Here is a 13,380-nt window from a genome sequence, read left to right as displayed (position 1 = left end):
CAGCTTACTACTCTTTTCCCTAAAGCTCTCCCTCTCTAAGCTCACAGCATATACATTTATACGTGTGGATACATACACATGTGGGTAAAAAGTTCTGCAATGTATAGACGAAGTTTTCCTCAATCGTCTTCTAGTAACTAATAGGCAGTTTCCAAAAGAGCTATTTAGCAGTAAGTGGATGCAACCAATCTGTCTCGGACTTTTTTTGCAGGCACACAATGAACTACGACTCAACAACCAAAGAGATTAATGTATAATTATTCAACTACAGTAAAATCCAAATAATAACCAAATTCACACATTACCCCAGAAAGTGATCAACCGACTTTGAAGGGAAGAATTCTAACAAAACAAAAAAAAGTAACTAAACGTCAGCTTTCTTGTATCCTGAAAGCATGAAACCTGAAGACTCATTGTCACCTCTGCACAGAGCACTCCTTGTTTGTAAAGTCCGCCTCACTGTAACTGTAATGTCAGAAGACCTCATTTAAGTTAAAAAGTTATCCTCAGGTGGCAAAAATAACAAACATAACTGACACATGAATAGGAATACCTAAAGAAAATTATTCACTAGGCATTGTCACATGTTCTGAATGGCCAAAGTGAATTATGGATTTGATTGTCCTACATAGTCGTATCAGATGGCAAACATGTTAACATTTTTTAGCTTTGAACTTTATTAGTTCAGATCACCTGAAAAGTACCAGTGGAACTGGAGATGTAACTCAATATAGGTAAGACAGATGAATGTCACTTAATGAGTGTTCCAGCAAAGCAGCAGGCAGCATATCAAATGATGCATTATTTAAACACAGACATCCTTATCTTTCAATACGAAAACATCATCAGGTTTGGTGGTACAACTTATTCCAAGTTTGCAGAGTTAAACTATATTTACATAAGCTTCTTCCAGAGTTCATGGAAAACCCAATCAGTCTAAATCAAAAAGGGAGGGAGTTACTGAGGTAGAGGGGGAACATGGCTAACTTCAGAAAAAACATGGAGGAGAAGCGCAAATGTAAACAGCAGGGTTACTAGAACTGCACAGCAGTTCTGCCCTTCATTTCTCTCCCATCCAAGCACCAAAGCCTTACCTGCCCAGACACCTCTGATGATCACTAAAGCCTTCACACTGCCTGTTTCCACTAAATTTTCTTCTCCACAATCTCAACAATTTTGCTTCCTTGCTTCTCCTCTCAAATCTCTGAGAAGCCTTGCAAAGAAAAACTGATGCTTTTCATCAGCGTTTAACTTATGTAATGCTTTCAAAGTTATTGTTTAAGGTTATGACGCATTATTTGACAAGCCTGGCACAATTTGGAGGTCACACAGAGATACAGGCCAAGACTAAAGTCACCCAGACATCTCAGGAAAGAGAGACACAAATCAATTACATAATCATGACTGATGGGTGTTTGCGTTATTCGAAAGGGAAGTGAATCCATGCCTTGGCTGACTAACACTGCAGAAGAATGCTAAAAATGCTGTGCTTTACTACTGCAAGACTGAATATTTGAATGTAGGGTTTTTTTCATTATATACATTTTTATTTTGTACCTACTATGCTGTCAGACAACAAAATATAGACTATCTTTCTGAGAAACATACACAAAGGTGCTATTTTACAATGAAGAATGTGTGTCATTTACTTGAAGGTGAAAGAGGAACAACCACTTCCAGTACAAAGAGGAGAAAATAAAATGCTCAACGTTAGGAAAGATAAGTTATGCAAACTAGTTTACTGAGGCCAAAATGAAGATGCAGTACAGATCGAATAGAAATGTACGTTTGAATTCAATCAGCTTACGCAAATAAGGGGAAAAAAGAGAAAATGGCTTAGAGGAAACATTTCACAAGTGTCAAAAGAATCTGTGGCGACAAATGAAACTCATTATCAACTGAAGAGTTGCAGAAAAAACATATCTAGGGTGAAAGCAAAGAAACATAAAACACCAAGACAGAAAATCAGGGAAGAGAAAAAAATAAATAATCTAAGATTAGAGTTAAAAACAAGTAAAATTGTTGACAGTTTTTGACTAAATTGATTGATATACATTAGTCAACAGTGACAGTAGCACACAACCAGCTTTTTAATTTTTCAGATCACTTGAGCATTTTCTCTGATACTCAGCTAATTCAGGATTTAGCACAAATAATACAGAGATGATCACCAGAAAGTCTGACACAGCCTTTAGTGATTAGTCTACTCAGTAAGTGACATAGCATGCTTTTAATCACAATTTTTCAACAGTATTATGTATGTTACTATTATATTAATGGCCAAATAAAAACACAGTTACCAATATGGTGTGCCAATGAATGATTTCCTTTTGGCAATTGTAGCTGTTATCTGTGCAGATACTCCAAAATCAGCTATTAAAAAAAAAAGGCAAAAAAAAAATGACAGTTAATAACGGATTTGATGTAATTAATTGTTAGTGAACACAAGTTTGGTTTCCCCACTGTAACAGTTTCTTAAATATACTGGAAATATTTAACAAAAAACAGATAACAAAAGCAAATAATGGGAACTTGGTGTATCTCTGATCCCATTGGTCAGCCTTCTCTCAGTCGCCTACCAAACATGCAGGCTGCACACAAACATGCCCCTCATTAACACAAGAAAGAACAGGTTAGCACAGGAGTCCTAACAGCTACATGCAGTATTTTAATATGATGAAATACATTATTTAGTATTATCCAAAAGACTCCTTTAGATAACCTTTCAAGGTATGTTTCACATGTAAGCACTTGGATGGTACATATTATTAAAAATTTATAAAAACCTGCGATTTGATTTTTACCTCCCCCTTACAACATTAGAAAGTCTTTTACCACAGCGTCACAAACTACTCCAGTTACTCCTCAGACACTAACTGGATGGTGCAGTTAGAGATTACCAGCAAGAGAAAAAGAATTCTCATATTCGTTAATTCCTTACATGAACCATTATATCATTAAACAAAATACAGAAGACTGTTTCTTAGAGCACACAAAAATCTGTTAATAACACTAAATTGCATTAACTCACCTAATTTTACATGTCCATTATCCGTTAAAAGAATGTTTGCTCCCTTGAAAAAAGTAAGCATACTTGAATTAAAACATGAAGATGCCTCTGACACCATATTTAAAAAAAATAAATTATGTGAAATCGTATGGCAAAATAGGGGCCAAAGACAAACCAAGGATTGCGTGGTCAAGAAATCTGCATCCTTACCAAGGAAATGTTTGTGAAATTAGCAAGTTTCCATTCTGTTATATAAAGAAACTTGGATATACAGGGTTTCTCATTAATTGTTATTTCAGTACTCTTTAGCCTATGGTACTACAGAGTTTCCATTGTACACAAAACCCTCTCAAAAAGCAGAATATGATGATTTCCCTACGATGATGAATCCTTACTTTTTTTCTATTTCCACTGACTGAAAGGAAACAGGAATTCTAAAGGTCAAAGCGGAAGTAATTTGATTTTCTTTTCATATGTAGGATCTGGTTTTGTCTTGTTTGAGAGCCATGATAATTATAATTATAGCCTTAAGGATCTGCCTTGGTATTCAAGTGTTTAGCAAAACTATTTCCACTATTTCCGTCGCTATACAACAGAGATTCTGTTAGTGCTAGATTTGAAGAGATCACTGTTCTGTGGCTATATGTACCACTCACTTCAGTTCAATAATCAAAACTAAGCTGAAGCAGTACCATAAAATTACGGCATAAAAGGACTAAGAACAAACCTGATCTGAAGACTGAAAGCAGGTGCAGGCTGATTTGAGCGAAGGCTGGAGCTGGTTAAACACAGCTCCAAATGTCAGCACTGCCCATAAACTAGATGGGAAGGCAGCACGGACAGGCCTCCAAGAAACTAGTTTTTTTACAGATTATGGCTTTTCACAGAGAAGGAGAAGTCAGGCCTGCAGTAAAATGCAGCTTACTTTGGCAAACCTCACACAAATACAGTTAATGAGCCTTATAAATGGAGCTTGGTAAATAGTGTGACAAGTCCAGTTAACATACTCTTGACCCTGTTCACCTTTCAAGACTAACAGGATAGATATTCTAAATACCTAACTTAGCTACTGAGGGAAACAAACATAATTCAACAGTCAGGAGATCTGCAGATGAAGATAGTATTTTTTCCATGCTCATGAGAACAGCTCTTTTTAAAAGAAAAAATAAAAAATTTCTCAATGTATGCACTATAAGAACTTCTTATCTGTTTAGAAACAAGTATCTGTGCACTGTATCCTTACAAGCATCATTTTGCATTCTACAAAGTAGAATGAAAAATGTTCAATTTTTGTGTCCAAAGTAACCTTTCATTCAGAATTTATTTTTATGATTGCTTAAAACCCAAAGATCCATATCAATGAGAACAACTTGGAATCAGGCTGCATTAAGGCATCTGCAGTTGAAGCTACTATGTACACTGCATCCCTAGTCTGAAAAAAAAAAATAACCAAACCAGCCAACCAAAACCAATCCCCCACACAACAAAAAGGAATGTGATAATTTACTGTCAGATTTCCAGGAGGAAGCCTGCCAATTTTAAGCCGCAGTCTAAGCAAGGAAGAGCTTGGAAAGGCAAAGAGTATGTAGTAAAACCCTAGGGACAAAAAGTCAACAGGAAGCACCAGCAGGAAACTATAACAGAGAGTGTTAAGAGTCGGAACAAGCCACCTTTGATACAGCTTTGTTGAGGTGAAGGTTTAAATAAGTCAGCGTTAAGAGCTTGATTTGCTGTACCCTCTCTAATTTTAGCATCCAAGGGAGGGGACAGATGTAGTCTCCAAGAACCACACAGAACAGCAGCCCTGCAATCTGCTCACCAAGAAAATAAGTAAGAAGCCAAAGCAACAGCCCTGCTCACTAGCCCGTGCAGAGAGAAGGGTATGTCGAGCTTCTCGGAAAGGTGTGGGGAAGATCAAACCTTTCCTTTTGCACAGATGACACCCTTACAGCCACCTGAACTATATGCTGCTCTGGACACTAGCTGATGCTTAAATTTTACAGCACTGGTCTAAATAAATAGTATGTTTGGCTGCAATTAAAAGAACAAACTATTTCCATGCATGCATTTTAAAGAAATTTTTTTTTTCTTCCCTTGGGCAGAATATTTTATTTTGTTCTAATAGATAGGAAAAGCCTACATATCTAAAAATATCCCCCATACATATCCCCCCCAACACAAAACAGTAAAGACCCATAAGAGGTGAGGTAGCCTTTTTTAAAAAAAAAAAAAAAAATTACTTTCAGCTTTTACTTACCTTTATATCTCTGTGCATTTTTCCTTTACTGTGAAGGTAATATAGTCCCTGCATAAAATATTTAGACAATAATTTAGTCCAATATTTTTCATTTTATATGCATTTCTTATTTAATTACCAGAGCAATTTAGGATCCGATTCAATCATCTAAATGGCCTGTTGACTGAAGAGCATTCTTATATTTCAGTGTATCTGAACTGCATTTGCAAATTCAATGTACGTAGTAGCATAGTCTCAAAACCACAGGGTACATGGAAAGAATACCAGTCACCATATTTATTGTAAGAGAAGCATTCCTCAACCAAGTTTTCCTCTGGACATGATAACTGTCACCTTTTTAGACTGAGTTAATTACTTTTAAATTGCCTAACAGTCTTCTATTCAACAGTCAGATTACGGGATACCTAGTGCAGTTATCTCCTATATCATTACACACTTCAATTAAGTCAAGAAGCACGTTAGCAGGCAGTGCTTCGGGTCTAACCCAGGAGTTCAACTCCAGTTCATGGATTCAGAAGCATTAGGTTATCTTTCTGGGTCTTGATGAGAGTACTAAAGCATTTTAGGACTCAACATGAGTTAGAAACTTTAAGTTTAAATTCTGGAAGAACTCTATGAAACCAAATCTCTGCATGACAAATCACAGAGTAGGTAACTTCTGACACTCCAGGTTTATCTTCAAAATTCTCTTTTAGGGTAAAACAACATGCAAATATCTTCCTCCTTCTATGGTCATGGACCATGAAAATGCAGACTTGATGGAGGGAGATACCCATGTCAAGAAACTTTTGGGTTTTTTGCCAGCTCATGCGAGACATCACAGAGTTGACTGCAAAAATAAATTAGGATTGTTTTCAATTATCAGCATTTCATCAGCATTATATTTAGGATGGTCCTAAATATACCAAAAGGAAAAATGAGGAAACAATTAATTACATGACTTGGTACTTTTTTTTCAAGTGAACAACATTGTGCAGATAGACAACAGTACCACTGAAGATAGAGTTTTGGGGTATTTTTTTGTCAGTTCATGAAAGCCTGAATGATTAACAAGACCCTGTTGGTTCAACGGTTTTTCAGAGTCATCACTGCAGGCGTGCATGCAGACCCAAAAATTGGACTCAATTTGCTTTTGGTACGGAGTGCAACTAATCAAAGCATCTACCTGACCGTTGCAACAACTGGCATTAGCTAAAAAAGTCCCTTGTACACGCCTAGCATTTAAATCTCTGGATGCTACCGGCACAGTGAGCCATACAACTCACTCATTTTTACCACTACTGTGAAAGAATGTGAGGTCACCATTTTCAAAACTGAACGCCTGAAGGCAGGTACTTTAGAAGCCACATTTAAAGGACCTATATTTTCAGAATGAGTCTTACCGATTCCAGCCAGAACTGATAGCAAGTGTTCTTTGAAAACAGACCATTTAAAGGGCTTCTAAATATGGAGATCAAACATGTAAATTGATGGCAAAATTAACATTGGACAAATTACTTTTATGGATGGACAGACTGCTGCATTATAAGCTACAAGAAGAAATCAGAAACTATATACAGGGGGGACCTTCAAGGGTCCGTACTGGGACCAGTACTGTTTAATATCTTCATCAATGACATAGACAGTGGGATCAAGCACACCCTCAGGCAAATTTGCAGATGACACCAAGCTAAGTGGTGTGAGTGACATGCCTGAGGGACAGGATGGCATCCAGAGGGACGTGGACAAGCTTGGGAAGTGAGCCTGTGTGAATCTCATGAGGTTCAACAAGGCCAAGCGCAGGGCCCTGCACCCGGGCCAGGGCCGCCCCCGGTATCAATACAGGCTGGGGGATGAAGGGATTTATCGAGTAGCCCTGCCAAGAAGGACTTGGGGGTGCTGGTGGATGAAAAGCTGGACATGAGCCAGTAATGTGGGCTCACAAGCCAGAAGGCCAACCACATCCCAGCCTGCATCAAAAGCAGCATGGCCAGCAGGTCGAGGGAGGTGATTCTGCCCCTTTATTCTACTCTGGTGAGACCCCACCTGGAGTACTGCATCCAGCTCTGGAGTCATCAGCACAGGAAAGACATCGACCTATTAGACTGGGACCAGAGGAAGGTCATGAAGATGATCAGAGGGCTGGAGACCTCTGCAGTGAGGACAGTCTGAAAGAGTTGGGGTTACTCAGCCTGGAAAGGAGAAAGCTCCAGGGAGACCTTATTGCAGCCTTCCAGTACTTAAAGGCAGCTTGTAAGAAAGATGAGGGCAGACATTTCAGTAGAGCCTGTTGCAACAGGACAGGGGGTAATGATTTTAAACTGAAAGAGGGTAGATTTAGACTAGAAGAAAAAGGAAGAATAAGGAAGAAATTTTTTACAATGACGGTGGTGAAACACTGGAAGAGCTTGCCCAAAGAGGTGGTAGATGCCCCATCCCTGGAAACACTCAAGGTCAGGTTGGACGGGATGCTGAGCAACATGGCCTAGTTGAAGATTGTCGCTGCTTATTGCAGGGGGGTTGGACTAGATGGCCTTTAAAGGTCTCTTCCAAACCAAACCATTCTATGATTCTATAAGAACAAAAGGGTTTAAAGGTTCAAAAACCAAAACACTTCCAGATGTCTGTCCAGATACAGACTTCACTGTAAGGAAGAAAAGCCACGTCCTGTAAGTCAGAAGTCAGCACTCTCTGGCATAGCATAGGGAGATGGTAAGGGAGCATGCAAGGGAGCTGGCTCAGGGATAGAGCTATCTTGACAGAGCGTTTGAGAGAGGCAGCAGCTCTCAACTGAAGGCATTTAAGAGATCTGCATTCACTAGAAGCCAAGAACTGCTCTCTCACATGGAAGCAAGACATCCACCAAAAAAGCCGTTTCCTTATTAAGTTTTACTGGTGAACCGAACCTTTAATTTGGGGAAGAAAAATGAAAGCTGGCATACCCATGAGTAGAGGCTGGTGACCTTAATTTGAACATCTCGAGAATACAGGCAATTTTTTTTTTCTTATTGGCACAGATCAACTATCAGATATGCAAAACTGAGTCTTAAAATTTTTCCTTCAAACTTCTAATAACTAATTTGTACCACAAATGTGGATAAATAAATATGCTGCTCCCCCCCTTAAAAAAAAAATTAACAGCAGAAAGACAGTTTTCTTCAAATGACCCAGGATAATTGGAGGTTATGCAATTACCAAATCATTCTAGGCATACAGAACATCTTCAAAAGTCTGACAAAAATGCTAAGCCATGCAAACACTGTACTTCCACGGCATCGCACATATTTGTAGCTTTTATTTTTAGCTTTTAATACTTTTACATTAAGAGTCAACCACCAGAACCTGAGAACACACTACCTGTAGTGTTTCTCTGCTGACATAGGCAATCTGCTGTTCTGAAAGTGGTCCAGTCACTGCAATGAAAGGGAAAAAAATAATTCTCGAAATCAGGTAAGATGCTACCCATTCCAAACCCATACCTCAATTATTTCCCTTTGCACTAATAGGATCTTATACTGGAAGTCTCAAAGTAAACGTGCTTAGACTTTCCCCCAGATTGAGCATCCCAAAGACCAGCAAACATTTTTTAAACTCAAAAATGTCTAGTCCTGTTGGAATGAAAACTACTAACTCCCTCCATATAAAAAAACCTTGAAGTAATTAAGAGGAAAAAGAAACAGAAGCAGCGACTTAACAGCAACTTTTTCCCTTGCACAAACCCATTTTGTCCTTCTATAAAGGGCTGGACTTCCAACCCAGTGACTCAGAGCTGCAGCAAACTCTGGTCAGTCCCCTTTGAGCTCTAGGAATTTCCTTCTACCCTTTGCGACCTGCTCTCTCCTTCTGTCCTTCCCTGCTGACATGTGACCTGCTTTCTCTTCCCTGTAGCCCTGCGACCTACTCTCTGCACCTTTTCAACCCTTTTCTGCATGAGGTACCAGCACTGTTGCTCCTGGGCCTGACACACCATGCACCTTCTCAAACTCTCCCTCTGAGCAGGCTCAGTAGCTTCCCAAGGGAAGAAGTCTTCCTCTCCCTCCAGGGTCTCACTTCACTCAAGTCTCTTAAAGGAAAACAATTCAATTCTAAACAAATACACAAACCAAACACTGAACAGCAAGCAAGGAATGGCCTGTGACTGGTCCTCAGTTATCGGACTTTGACCCTGAAATTAAAGGGGTTTAAGACCAGGAAATGCAGTCCTCACTACAAGCGTCTCAGGTGTTGCAGAGAAAACAAATAGACAACTTGGATGTGGTTTCTGAAAGGAAACCGAAGGAGCAGGGAGTTAAAAATGAAACAAGATTTCAGCACCTAACTGTTTAGCTTCTCCAAAACCCACAACCATAATATAAGTAGTATCATCATACAACATATATCTTCAAAACAGGTCTAGATCCATCTTCCCTTTTCTGAAAGAAAAGCTCCAAACTCCCATAAAACTAAATATATTATCACCCAGAGTATACATTTCTAGGCATGTATGTTTATTTTGAGAAATTTAATTCTGATTAACCTAAATGACTTAAGATCACAGAGGCCTATAGTTCAATTGGAATAAGACACTTTGGAACGTAATTAAGATCAGAAAAGATCCAACTACCATCAGAAAAGCCAAAAATCAGCTGCAACAGGAAACCCGCTCCTGTACGACACCTGCATTTATGTGGCATGAGCTCATTTCCTACTCTACAGGTGTTCCACATAACAAAGCTTATTAGACACAATGCTTTTATCAACATTAGCAAAGATGTAAAGGATCTACAAGTCCATGCTCAAATGACTATGCCACAAGCATGGTGTGAACTTGTGAACTGGAGCCTTGTTTTAATTGCACTCAAGTTAAACGTAAAAAAAAATATATAAGCTGTTTACACACAAGAGAAGGATGTGAAGATCCTAACATGTAAAATCTTCACCATTTGGAATATGGATGGATTTCCTGTCTGAAAAACATCACTTGAAAACCACAGTGCTATTTACTTAGCTTATGGTGTACTCCTTTCCTAAGCAAATCTAATTCCAGGGCAATAAAATCCCTCAAAACTGATTTTATCTCTTGATAAAAAACCTGCAATCAATTGACTGATCCTCTCTTTGTGCAATAGATTCGCACACGCCCCTTGTTTCTTTGACCACTCATTGCACCTAAGCCTAAAGCAAATATATAGGCTACCTTTGCTTTTCACATCATGCACCCAGCATGAGAAAAAGAGACCCTCTTGACAGTACGGCTATACAAACACACAAAAGACCACTGTTTACAAAGGACAAGAGTATCCATGCTAATCGACATACTTATCTACGTATCCATAGGCAGTGGTATAGATTATACTAAAGCTCAGTTCCAAAGCTCAGAAATGAAATGGCTATGAAGAAAGACAGCATATCAGGATATAATTTTTTATTTTTACAATACAATATTTTGTAATTTTACGGTCTTTGAAAAGTAGCGATGGATATATGAGCTACTGAAGGAAGGAAATAACTTCCGCTGCTCAGAAAAAAACCCACTATAGCTAATTTTGTTTAAAAAACCCAAACCCAACCAACCGTGTAAAACACATAAGCTAAAATTAACCTTCAATGGATTATTACGGATACTAAATTTAGGACTCCTCCTCTCCGATTCCAAAACACTGTAATCATCTCCATTTTTGAAAATAAGCTTTACTTAGATTTTAAGGAATTACAGACTTGGCATACCATGATAAATATCCTGTAGAGAGCCACCTCCACAAAACTCCATGCAAATCCATAGCTTGTCTCGTCTAAAAAGTGAACAAAACCATTCATTAGCTGTCAGATTTGAAAACAGCACCTATAAAAGTCAAAGGACTCAAACATTATAAAGCACAACATAACAAGCTCTGTATTATGAAAAGAACAAGGCAAATAATGAATATGATTTAATCTTTATATGATACTTCACTGTCAAAACAGTAACTAACGAAATACCCAAAATATTACAGGGTTTATTGGAGTAATAAAAACAGTGTAAGTGAAACATGTACACTGATTTTTATTCAAGATCTGCTACGAAAATGAAATATATTTTTACCGAGAGTAGAGAGAGAACAGATATGGATTCTTATTTCTTCCTCATTTTCACTTCTCTTCCACTTTTTTCAGAGCAGAGGAATTAACACAAACAAACAAAAAAGAAGTCTAAGCCAAAAAGCCCTCGGGATATCTCTGAACTCAATTTCTTTCACAACAAATGGGAATGAAACTGTAGTGCTTTAGTGAAAGCTACGCAGAGTGGAGCCCACGTTGTGAGTAAGGGTCTTCTCAGATGAAGTCTTTTCCCTCAAAAATACTTGTGGATATTTTTGGTGGCAAGGGTCAGAGGGAAGTTTTTTATATTCCTCTTACTAAGGGAATCAATTCAGCTTGACTCACTATACCTCCATAAAAGATGCTTTTCAAGAATAGACAATGGGCTGAAGGATTCAAAGGTATCTTCTATTATGGACACTAAATTCTATTTTCATTTCGTAATTTTCACTGGTAAGACAGATGTACCACATGTGGCTGCAGAAAGGCATTCTGGCAAGCAGAAAACTTGGGACTTGCCTAGTCATTTGTGGCCATCAAAACACAGAGGAAAGAAAAATGGCATACAACCATGTTAGGGCAGACTGGGACACAGGAACCAAAGGAAAGACTGCTGGTTGTTCTGCAGTTTGCCCATGACTCCTGGTCGTGGGTTTCTTGCATTCATAAGGCACTGTCATAACAGCTGAGACGCTCCTGCAGGCAACGCCAACATTTGTGGAATTTTGCAAGGCAATGGTGTAAGTGCCGAGCTTATCCCCTGAGCTGCAAATTGCAAGTACTTCTCACCAGCAGGTAACAACTAGAATAGCTGCCGTTCCAAGGAAGAACTGACTTTCTTGGATCTCCTCCCCTTTTATGTCCATAGTCCAGATGGTCCTCAAAGCTACTCCCCAGCTGCTTCCCCTTGTGGTGGGAAAGGTACTGTTCAGGCAATACGGAGATTTTAAGCAATGGAAGTCCCTGGCTGTTAACTCCATACATTTCTAGGGGTTAATTAAAGCATTGCTTGAAATAATATGAAGGCTTTCCACTGAAATAACTGATCAAAGTCAGACACAGAAGCAACATGTGAAAGAAAACAGAATTAGTGATGGCAGCAGGAGAACATGAGTGAGAAAGCAGCACTGAAGAGACAGACATCTGTACGTCCCTTGTTTATTCCCCACAATGATGCAGGACTCAGATGTGGACACTTTTTGGGGCACTGGGCTCATGAAAGCCACTCTTTCCCATGTGGCTGCATCCTGTTTGATGCCAACAGCAGCAGCAGTGTGGAAGCGGGGAAAAAACCAGGATAACCCCACCAGCCTTGGACAGCAGCAGGAGCACCCGCAAAGTAAGAGACATGAAGGAGGTAAGTGCTGTAAACTCACACCTTCACTTACTGGGCATTAAACTTGCCAGTGTGGAAAAGCCCTACAGAAAAGGACAAAAAAATGTAAGAGGATTTCTAATTCACTATCTAGCCTTTTATTACTGCCCCTAAGTGCTTTGAGACCACGAAAATCCATATAATCAACAGTAACAGTGTACACAGTTGTACTGTGTCTGCAGAGCAAATGGCAAGCACAGCAAACAAAACAGAGACAAGACCAACAGTACCATTTAGTGTCTGCAACTTAGCACCTAGGCTAAACACACGGCAGAAATTTGACTGACTGAAAAATCCATACATAAACAGAAGAAAAGCATGGGGAACAATATGCTGGTAGTGCCAAGTACAGGGCGATGGTATTTTTCTTCTTGTTCTTATCATTGAAAGATACTTGGAAAAGAAAAGGTCAGACAATGAGAGACCTCAAAGGACAGCCATTGGATTGCCTAGACAAAGAAGCACTACACCAAAGAAAGGGGAGGGGACAAAGCAAGAGCACAAGACAGTGCCAAAATATATAATATGTTTGCCAAAATTTAAATCTGGTTCTACAAAGGTATATTTTGATACCCTGAGATGAGAGGAAAACTGTTTTTTAAAGAAAAAGCATCCCCATCCTAAATGCAGCATCATGAGAAGAGGCACCATTTCAATCTAAGAATTTCGAAGAAAGTTGAATGCAACAACAATATTTGTTCA

At 39.0% G+C, this 13,380-nt stretch overlaps 1 protein-coding gene across 12 annotated transcripts in view; it reads right to left on the bottom strand.

The window, feature by feature from the left end:
- MAP4K3 (mitogen-activated protein kinase kinase kinase kinase 3) overlaps nt 1–13,380 on the bottom strand; it is an 81,062-nt gene that overhangs the window by 51,285 nt on the left and 16,397 nt on the right. For all 12 annotated transcript variants that reach the window (XM_063328265.1, XM_063328261.1, XM_063328263.1 and 9 more), the window contains exons 4-8: nt 10,953–11,017; nt 8,604–8,659; nt 5,268–5,315; nt 3,032–3,074; nt 2,301–2,373 (exon numbers count right to left, since the gene is read on the bottom strand). In XM_063328265.1, the coding sequence (XP_063184335.1) occupies nt 2,301–2,373; nt 3,032–3,074; nt 5,268–5,315; nt 8,604–8,659; nt 10,953–11,017 (285 nt within the window). The remainder of the gene's footprint in view (nt 1–2,300; nt 2,374–3,031; nt 3,075–5,267; nt 5,316–8,603; nt 8,660–10,952; nt 11,018–13,380) is intronic.

This window comes from Chroicocephalus ridibundus, chromosome 3 (genome assembly GCF_963924245.1).
Source record: "Chroicocephalus ridibundus chromosome 3, bChrRid1.1, whole genome shotgun sequence".
In the NCBI taxonomy this organism is placed as follows: domain Eukaryota; kingdom Metazoa; phylum Chordata; class Aves; order Charadriiformes; family Laridae; genus Chroicocephalus; species Chroicocephalus ridibundus.
Note: the sequence above shows the minus strand (reverse complement) of the source record. Positions and strands in the feature narration are given on the sequence as shown.